The sequence below is a fragment of the Rutidosis leptorrhynchoides genome, chromosome 4 (assembly GCF_046630445.1).
Source record: "Rutidosis leptorrhynchoides isolate AG116_Rl617_1_P2 chromosome 4, CSIRO_AGI_Rlap_v1, whole genome shotgun sequence".
In the NCBI taxonomy this organism is placed as follows: Eukaryota; Viridiplantae; Streptophyta; class Magnoliopsida; order Asterales; family Asteraceae; genus Rutidosis; species Rutidosis leptorrhynchoides.
In genome coordinates, this window is record NC_092336.1 from 461,576,155 (window position 1) to 461,586,043 (window position 9,889).

At 32.0% G+C, this 9,889-nt stretch overlaps 2 protein-coding genes across 2 annotated transcripts in view; one reads left to right on the plus strand and one right to left on the minus strand.

Moving 5' to 3' along the window:
- The window catches only part of LOC139842239 (heparanase-like protein 3), a 56,670-nt gene extending 51,709 nt beyond the window's left edge, over positions 1 to 4,961 (plus strand). Inside the window, exons 5-13 of the mRNA XM_071832407.1 lie at positions 2,121 to 2,323; positions 2,463 to 2,499; positions 2,625 to 2,808; positions 3,196 to 3,344; positions 3,521 to 3,751; positions 3,848 to 4,037; positions 4,200 to 4,325; positions 4,395 to 4,494; positions 4,581 to 4,961. Of these exons, the coding sequence (XP_071688508.1) occupies positions 2,121 to 2,323; positions 2,463 to 2,499; positions 2,625 to 2,808; positions 3,196 to 3,344; positions 3,521 to 3,751; positions 3,848 to 4,037; positions 4,200 to 4,325; positions 4,395 to 4,494; positions 4,581 to 4,961 (1,601 nt within the window). The remainder of the gene's footprint in view (positions 1 to 2,120; positions 2,324 to 2,462; positions 2,500 to 2,624; positions 2,809 to 3,195; positions 3,345 to 3,520; positions 3,752 to 3,847; positions 4,038 to 4,199; positions 4,326 to 4,394; positions 4,495 to 4,580) is intronic.
- LOC139844450 (hydroxyproline O-galactosyltransferase HPGT3-like) lies at positions 4,546 to 9,349 on the minus strand. Its single transcript, XM_071834673.1, has 13 exons — positions 9,029 to 9,349; positions 8,416 to 8,479; positions 7,993 to 8,042; positions 7,694 to 7,881; positions 7,562 to 7,622; positions 7,175 to 7,247; positions 6,935 to 7,058; positions 6,738 to 6,825; positions 6,132 to 6,182; positions 5,901 to 5,972; positions 5,307 to 5,419; positions 5,050 to 5,128; positions 4,546 to 4,947 (listed from the first exon to the last, which is right to left on the minus strand). The coding sequence occupies exons 1-12, from the start codon at positions 9,208 to 9,210 to the stop codon at positions 5,106 to 5,108; spliced, it is 1,089 nt and encodes a 362-aa protein (XP_071690774.1). The 5' UTR covers positions 9,211 to 9,349; the 3' UTR covers positions 4,546 to 4,947; positions 5,050 to 5,105.
- Between the last annotated feature and the right edge of the window lie 540 nt (positions 9,350 to 9,889).

Below are 9,889 nucleotides of genomic sequence, written 5' to 3' on the forward strand. Positions count from 1 at the left end.
ATTTGTGAGCTGTAGTCTTACAAAAGGGAATGTGATTTTCACACTTTTTCTTTTCTCTCCTTTTTCTTGTTATGAACAAATTAGTGCACTTTTTCTTTAAATGATGCCATAACTTGCAAGACTAAGGCAACTTGCATCGGGGTCTAATTGTTGGGCTTTGGACCTTCTTTATGAATGGAAACTCAATATAAAACCTAGCATTAACATCATGAACAATATTGAATATATTTTTAGTATTTCGTAAGTATAATAACAAAAAAGTAAAAGTGACCAAGATGCAAGAGAACTTTTGTTTAACATTTTTGTAAAGACCCCCTATAATTGTTCGTTTACTATGTTCAGCAAAAGAGGACACTTCTCGAGCGTGGATAAAACTTGCTTGAAATATAGGAAGTAGCAAACCTTCGAAATTGATGAGGAAGTTTTCATTAACAATGCTACAACAAAATAACTAACAAGTATAAAGTTAAGAAGGATTAATTCTGAAACTTGAAGTCGACCATGATTTACAACTAGACTCGAATACTCGATAGCAATCAAGCTTTCATGCCTAATCCCACCTTTGCAAGTTTATCTAGTGAAGGCAAATATACCTTTAACAACCCCAATAAATAATTACAAATTACCATTGTATTTTTCATATGATTGTAAATTTTGATCATGAGATCGTAAATATTGATCATAAAATTGGTAACAATATTCTAATATAGGTCAAGAGGCCATGATCAAGATCGTATGACTGTTTTTAATGTAATAATAAATGTCTGTACAGTATTTTTTATATAAATATATAGATAAATCTTTTATAAATAGCTCGATCTTACAAAGATGAAAACGATCATAGATAAAATCTCAATCTTGACAAGAGGGTCGCTAGCTTTTAATTATGTTACAACAAGATGTCATAACAACAAAGTAAATAGATGCCACTTTATATCTCACACACACACACGCGTACACATACATATATATTTAGGTTTTTTTTATGTGTGCGCACTCGCAGACGTTTTTTAGTGTAGACTGTGTTTTTCTGAAGACATATAATAAAATAGTTTTTTATTCGATTATTCAGTCATTCAGTCTTCAAACTCACAGAATTATAAATGTGCTTTTAAATGATGCAGACATGATTAAGTTATTTTGCAGACATAAAAACAAACAGTCTTACAGACTTTTATGCCACATCTTCTTTATAAACATGTTCTGAAGATCTTTAGACAAAAATATATCTTAAAAAACAAACAACACCTTAGTTTATTTTCTAGGCTTTTAAAATACCGAAAAATTGTATAATCTGTTTTTTAGATGCTATTAAGTAATACGGAGTATTTTAAAAGCTAATTTGGTAACCTACTATGTATATATCAGTGGGTCCTTTCTCACCAGTTAAGACCTCTTGAACATGTTCTTATCTAAGAAATAAGATCATGATTAGTATGTAGAGTTAGAGGATTGTTACATGAATCTAAAAAAACAGAGGTGTTGTCACAACTCACAAACCACAATCAATTAAATTTTTAATAGTCATACAGTAAAATTAAATTTATTCATAAAGATTATTTTTCTAGACAAACAACTGTGATTTATCATATACGTATATATTAAGTGATCAAGCTCTTTTTTTTGTATATACAACATTATATTTTATATAACTACCAATTTCAGAAAGCATGTATTATAACTACCTATTTTAGATAATAAAAAAAAATCAGCATACAGCTGACTTGGGTAAGTATTGCACCAATCAATATATAATTTAACATTATGCAATCAATACATTGAAAAAAGCACATCCAACATGCAACAATTGACTTATAAATTATATAATTATTATTATTGTTTTTTCACAATACACCACCAACTCTCACCATATATGGTCATATATTAATACATACACATACAAATTGAATACCTATATAGAGCATATAATAGAAGGGTCATCTTTCACTTTTTGTTACAGTATATGTTTGCTTCAATTTGACTCAAATATTGAATGCTATTTTGTTTTGGATAGTGTTTTATTTTTCAAATATTCACTTGTCTCAGTGGTTTTTGTATAAAGAAATTGGCAAATAAGTTTAAGATGGCTTTATGGTTTAGTACTCTATCCGCATTGTTACTTTTGCTACTCATGGTATGTTTCGGCTCGAAAATGAGTGTTTCATTAAGGGTTGACATTGTCGAGGGTAGCATACACGTAAACGGATCAAGTTCAATAGGTTATATAGATGATGATTTCGTGTGTGCTACTTTAGATTGGTGGCCACCAGAAAAATGTGATTATGGAACTTGTAGTTGGGCCAATGCTTCTCTTCTCAATCTGGTGAGTTTTAGTTATAAATATATCACGATTATTGCTTTGTAAATGTAATGTACTAAATTTATTACTCAAAGTCTATGTATTTTACTTTGTTTTGGTCTTGATTAGCATAATTATTTTAAGTTTTGTATATGATTCACAGGATCTCAGTAACAAAATCTTGTTAAACGCTATACAAGGTATGTTGTACGTACAAACTAAAACTATTTTGATACGATTGTCGTTCTTTTGAAGAGAGGATTTTAAACAAAGAACATGTAGTTGAAGTGTTTTGACATAATGAGTGTGATCATATTATATGTAGCATTTTCTCCATTGAAACTTAGACTGGGTGGCACTTTGCAAGACAAAGTGGTTTATGAAATGATTGAAGGTCAAGAACTGTCTCCTAATTTCACTAAGAACACTAGTGTCATGTTTGGCTTCACCAATGGTTGTTTGACCATGTCAAGATGGGATCAACTCAATGTTTTCTTGAAAAATTCCGGGTTAGTTTCTTATATTACTTATGATCATTGGTTATTATACTGTATGTTAATACTCATTAGTTACACCTAAGAAAAAATCAATGATATCTGCTAGTAGAATATTTAAATATATGTCATTTGACCTAACAGTATTGAGATGAGCCGTAAAAGACAAAAACTAACCACGTTCGGGTCTTACTTAAGATAGATGGTTATTAGGAGCTTATTTTTTATTTTTATTTTTTTTTTTTGCCATAAAAAGGAATATTGACTTGCATGTTTCCTCAAAATATTATGAAAGTTGGTTGTATATCTATAAAATTGATTATAAATCTACATAGCATGCTTCTAAACAAAAAGACTTGTTTTTTTATGACATTCAGTAAAATGTTTTATTGATTTTCACAGTGCAAAGGTTGTGTTCGGGTTGAATGCGCTACGCGGTCGGACCATAGGGCAAGATGGTTCAATGTCAGGTTCATGGGACTCGAGCAATGCAGAAGCTCTTATAAGATACACCGCGAACAAGGGATACACCATTAATGGCTGGGAACTTGGTAAGTTTTTGCTTCTATTCTTTTCACTCATCTATAGTTATCGAAATCGCGTGCAAAAAAAAAAAAAAAAAAAAAAAAAAGGATTATTTAAAATTATGTCAAGTAATAATAAAAAAGGTAAAACGCCCTCTGGTAGCCCCCATCTGTATATGTCAAGTAATTTGATGAGAATTCAGGAAATGAGCTAAGTGGAAACGGGATAGGAACTAGTGTGACAGCAAAACAGTACGCGTTAGATACAATTTCTCTCCAAAATCTAGTGCAGAAGATATACAGAGGATTTCAAGAAAAGCCGATAGTTCTTGGACCAGGAGGATTCTACGATGCAAATTGGTTCAACGACTATGTAACTCAAGCCTCAAATTCCCTTCAAGTCATTACTCACCACATTTACAACCTTGGTCCAGGTAAGATTACACTGCGTCGTAACTATAGACTATATAGAAATAACAACATGAAAAACCAATAACTTCTAACATTCGAACGTATAAATTTATAATTAGGTGTCGACGATCATTTGGTTGAAAAGATACTTGACCCGTCATATCTTGATGGCGGATCACAACCGTTTAGAGACCTTCAAAACATTTTGAAGAAATCTGGTACTTCAACTGTGGCTTGGGTGGGTGAAGCTGGTGGTGCTTATAATAGCGGTCATAATCTTGTGTCTAATGCTTTCGTCTATGGCTTTTGGTACGTCATCTTCATAACATTTTCACAATTTACAAAATATTTGAAGACTTTTGAGTCGAATGTAGTTGTAATAAGCTCACTATATCACATTTATATTGCCTTATGAGTGACTAATAGTACTAAAATACTAATGAGATCTTGCATTTGGGGTGTCCAAAATAGGTACTTGGATCAACTAGGAATGGCATCAATGTACGATACAAAAACGTATTGTCGACAAACATTGATAGGAGGAAACTATGGACTTCTTAACACTACCACTTTTGTTCCTAATCCCGATTACTACAGGTAATTTCATTAATTCGGCCGAGGTTAAATGTGCGTCATTAAGCCTAATCGCTGGTTTATACATTGCAGTGCGCTACTCTGGCACCGGCTAATGGGAAGACATGTTCTACTAACAAGTTTTATCGGCACACACAAAATACGTTCTTACGCTCATTGTTCAAAAATTTCAGTAAGTACAAACATAAAAGCTATGAATATAAATCCCTAACTTCAAGTTTTTAATGTACTAACTTATAATCGTCTTTCAATTTACAGGCAGGGATCACATTGCTATTGATTAATCTCGACGGTTATAGAGCAACTAACATTGGCATTTCTATTGAAAATGGGACTACAATAACGACATCAACCCAACAAAAAACAAAACACATGCGACGAACAGAATTTGCAAAAATGGTTAAAAATCCTAAATATGATGATGAAGCCACAAGAGACGAGTATCACTTAACAGCAAAAGACGGAGACTTGCATAGCCAAATAGTATTACTAAACGGAAATGAATTAACTGTTAACTCTTCGGGAGTGATACCTTTGTTAGAACCGATAAGACGAAATTTTTCGAGCCCGATCAATGTTGCCCCGTTCTCCATTGTATTCGTTCATATACCCAATATACAAGTTCCTGCATGTACATGAACAAAATGTAAAGGTATTTGATAACTACAAATTTCTTATTTGTGTGATGTGCGCGTGGTTTATTTAACAGTTCGTTTAAAATCCTTACATAATGTTTCCAACTAGTTTCTGAAAAGAGATCGTTTCCATAAATTGAGCCTCCAATCAAGCCAATGAGCACACCTTGTCTGGAAACAAATGGTCATTCAACGAAAAAGTTAGCATTCAAACGCAGATATAAACGGCTGCACTTACAAAGTATTTCATGTCTTCATTTAAATTGTAGTAATCGACATCGACTTCATATGTAGTTTCTGATAACATTAATTAAGAATAAAAAATACGCTTATATGGAAGCGTGTGTACCTTGTCGATTGGTGCTGCAGCAGACACGATTTTCGTCTATATAGGTTGCTTGTATGCCCATCATCCATGAACCAATTGAAGTGTCTTCATAAGCGTAACTCTTTAGAGATGCGCTGAAATAGAAAACGGGATTTTCTTATACTCATCAGCAAAACCAGAAATTAAAAATATCTCATTCCTGTTATATTGGGGTTTCATCCGGATTAGATGGTTAGGGCTAAACAAGTGAACCTACATTTCCGTGCATTATAAAGCTAGAATTTAATGTACAATTAATCTCATATAGCTGTATACGCCCACCTACCGCAGTGTGTATACGTTCAAGTTTTACATTCTGGTCTTTTCTGATTTAAGTTCTTAAGAAATTTAACTTGTGAAGTTTATTTGATTAACTGTTGTCCAAATATAAAGTTTATAGGACACTATCACAATTAAGAGCATACTTCACATAGCTAGCCCCCTCTTTAAGAGCCTAAATTCGAGCAGCACAACAGATAACTCATTATTGCAACGATAGATATTTGTTTGATATGACTCTCAAGGTTTACCCACAAACTACACTGAATGGTTCAAAACTTGCAAGAGACAATATACCTGTTTATGTTTATGTATTGAGCGAAATTCTTTGATAAAATGACAAGTGATCCAGAAGCATGTCGAAAATACCTGGATAAAAATGTAGGCTTTATTCATACATATAAGATACATAAAGAGTCCTAACTAACATTCTCTTTACAATTTGGTGGGGACAAGGGTCACGATGAAGCCCGTCTGTAAAGAGATATTTATAGTGTTCCAATCACAAGCTGAAATAGAAATACTTACGATTTCTCGTCGCCGAACTTCCACCAATCTGGTTCATACCATGGCTTTCCCCTGACAATTCACACACTTAGTTAAAAACACAAATTGAATGCATAAACACTGATACATATAAATTTTGAAAGGATTTGAGATGTTTAATATATAAATAATTTCAATTTGATGCAAAAGATTCCCATTTTGGATATCCAATAAAAGTTGAAAACTTTCTATTCTTTTTCGTAAATTTCATGCTAAACCGCATGCTCGCCCATCCATAATCCATATCCAAAATCCAAAATCCAAAATCATCATTATAATATATCCAAATAGAATTTGGGCCTCAACCATCCTTCTTCCAGCTTTGTTTAAGGGCATTTTGGACAATCAGTTAATAATGAAAAATTCGTCGAACTATGTGTGTCCACTCATATGTTGCAATTCTCATAAGACCCCAACGAAAGAGGACTTGTAAAAAGAAGCAAGTAAAAGCTAACACAAAAACGTAGCAATCATGCAGGTCCCATTTATGTGACATGTAGAGATATGTGACATAGTCGTGGGTCCCATTTGCTTCATGCACGTAAAACGGAGATGGGACCCACATGACAGAGAGCGAGAATTACTTACTCTTCAGCAACCACTTCTCCTGATTTCATGCATCCGATATAAACACTATCTTGACCATGGCGGCTTTCAAGAAGTTCAATCAACCCCTCTGAAATTAGAATAATACCCTAATAAGTACAACAATTTTTCTAACACAATCTGAACGATTAATAAAACTATGTGCCTTCTAATACAGAAACACATGGTAATTTTCTAACCAAGATCAAGGGCGATACTGTTATCCACTTTTACATAAAACTCTGCGTCCCAATTTTGAACTGCTGCGCTAAAAAAGAACTTTGCTTTCTTTGGCGATTCTTCGTCAGCTTCTTCATGACCATCCTAAGAATTAAACAGATGATAATAAATATATAAATCATAGAACAAAGCATAATTTGCTAGTTAGCTTAGCTGGTTTAAAAAAAAAAAAAAAAAAAAAAAAAACACTATGAACCTACAAGAATCAAGAAATCTTTTGTTGTACGATTTTCTTCATCAATTTGGCGGTCCAAGCTGTCACCACGATTGGGACTGAAATTTCAACGGTACTTAACTTTGGTTAGTTCCCAAAGTGACAATCATACTAAAAAATCTTAACAAAATTTGGTGAATTAACAACCCTAGCTAAATTTTGTCCTGAATTTATATATGCAAAACGAAGAATATATGCATTCTGGGATTATGGTAATCAATCTGACACCAGATTTTATCTAGTTAAATTCTCAATTAATATTTGTGTGAGATCAGTTGAAAGTTCTCGTTTGTTTGTGAAATTAGTATATATAGAAGTTATCTATCTTTAAAAAATAGAAAATATATGGAAGTACTTAAAGTAAATAGACAACCTTCGTCCAATAACAAAACGTATGACGATTCCTCTTTCTTCAAGCTTTTTCAAAGAATCACCTGTACAACACACATTGCATTTAACATATTATTAATCTTGAGATTATATTTCTAAACCAAAAAGTAATCACCTTTTGGCATCCAAGATCCTCTAAAAACATTCCCATTCAATCGATTCCCGAATCCAGTATAAACGCCAATCACCGCAAGAAGTTTTTTAGTGGAAGAACCAGGTTGCTTCAACTGGTTCTTGAGAAAACCTTGACTCTTTGCTAACGTTAATTCCATTTCTGCTTCAACAATTTTTCTCTCTAAATCCCTGTAGACCAAAGATTCATATAGAAAGAAAGAAAAAATATTAACATGTCAAGAAGTCAATCTAGATATGTAACGTATTCGTAATCATACAGTAAAAAGAAACAAACTTTACTTGCATCCAAGCACCACAAGCTTGTCTTCAACTGTAAGAACCTTTGGTCTCTGCCATATAACATATCCAAAAAAAATGATAAACCAAACAAATCATCTCATTAAAATTGTAAACTTTTCTTTTCCTATAACATATTGTAGTCATCGTTATAATTGATCGACACTCTTGTTTTGGGCCAATAAATTTTATTCATATATCTTTAGCAACACGAGTTTAGAAACAAGATTAAGCATTGAAATTTCACAACGAGAGGGAGCATAATACTCACAGTTAGCAATAATTACTGATTAGGCGTTTAGATCAGTACTTACTAATAAGCTTATAAATCAACAAAGAACAAGTATGTATTGTACCTATTGGTGCATTTATATTAGTTATCTAAAATCTAAATTAAGTTAAAAAAAAGTTAGATTAAGCACAAACCTCAGCAGAATTCTTCATAAGCAAATTCGACAGCAGCGTTCTGTTCTCTGCATCCTGCCATAACCTAGTAAAAATCAAATACAACCACATCTCTTAGGCTCATAAATATTTTCAGTATGAGGAAAATAACAAAGTTTCGTAATTACCCTCAATAACCCTTCACTTACATAGCCTAAACATCGCCAAATATCATCCGATTTTCCAACAATACACAAATTACATAGTAAATAAAACTTATATCCAATTATTAGATGTTATACAATCATATAGATCCAAACCCTAGAATATTACATATTTGGATTTTGGATCAAACATCAAAAAATTGTCATATATAATGCCAGAAACACATTGTATACTACAAGATCAAATCATACCAATTATAAGCAATTTCAAGTAATTAATTAACATGATCAGATAAAATCAAAACCCTAAAAGTTACATTTTGAAATTGAACATAAAATTGTTAATTCCAATACCAAGATACATACATTGTAAATAACATGATCAAATCAGACAAACCCCCTAAAAAACATATAATTTTACCAACTATACAAGTCAAGAGTGATTAAAGTTTATAAATTTAATTAACCCAAGTTAGCTAAAAATGGTATACCTGCCAGCAATATAAAGCCAAGCTAGACAAGAAAAAAAAGCTAAAAAAAGTGAAGGTACAGAAGATGATCTTGAAGATGATGATGATGATGATCTGGAGCGTTTATCTGATTTATTAGTTTTTGTTGTTGTGGGTAATTGAAATCCCTCTTTTTTGTTGTAATATGGAACATTGTTATCCATTATCTTCTTCTTCGGATTAAAAATAAGAATCTTGAATCAATTTTGTGGGGGAAGAGATGATGGAATGTTGGGTAGTGTTTGAAGGTGGTGTAACTAACGTTTCATTGCTGAAGTAAATGGGGGACTTCAAGATCTGTCTCTCGACGTTTCAATATTATTTAATCTTTAATTTTCATTTTCAGTTTAATTTTTACTTTTTTTAAAGCCTGTCACGTTTTATATCAGTATTTATGTTATGTTATGTACTCGGTTGTCATGACTTCAATGTTTATTTTGCTAAAATAATGAATTCAAAACATATGTTTATTATGAATACCATAAGGATTTAATTATTCATTCAATATAAATTAAATTAGAACAAAACCTTTTTATATAAGATATAATACTATTTTAAAGAAAATTCACATTTTTGCCTTTTACAAACATGTTCAAATAAAATAAGCAATATAAAGAACATATTGATTTCAAAGTAGTTTTTTTTCTCAACACACACATATAGAAAGGTCCAAAAATCAATTGAAATACAAATAGGTTCATTTTTTATAGTCTGTTTGAATAGATCTAATGATCTACTTGCACCAAGATATCGAACTAACTATTGACCGAAACTCTAACAAATATCTTATCTCTATTCAAACCGAACTATTAAAATAAACATACAAACATCAAGAATATTGAA

Coding starts and splice junctions, on each gene's coding strand:
- LOC139844450 (XM_071834673.1), bottom strand. CDS start 9,210: ATGGATAACAATGTTCCATATTACAACAAAAAAGAGGGATTTCAATTA. Junction 7,248..7,561: donor CGTTTTGTTATTGGACGAAG/GTTGTCTATTTA, acceptor TTGAAATTTCAG/TCCCAATCGTGGTGACAGCT. Junction 6,826..6,934: donor CAGTATCGCCCTTGATCTTG/GTTAGAAAATTA, acceptor TTCTAATTTCAG/AGGGGTTGATTGAACTTCTT.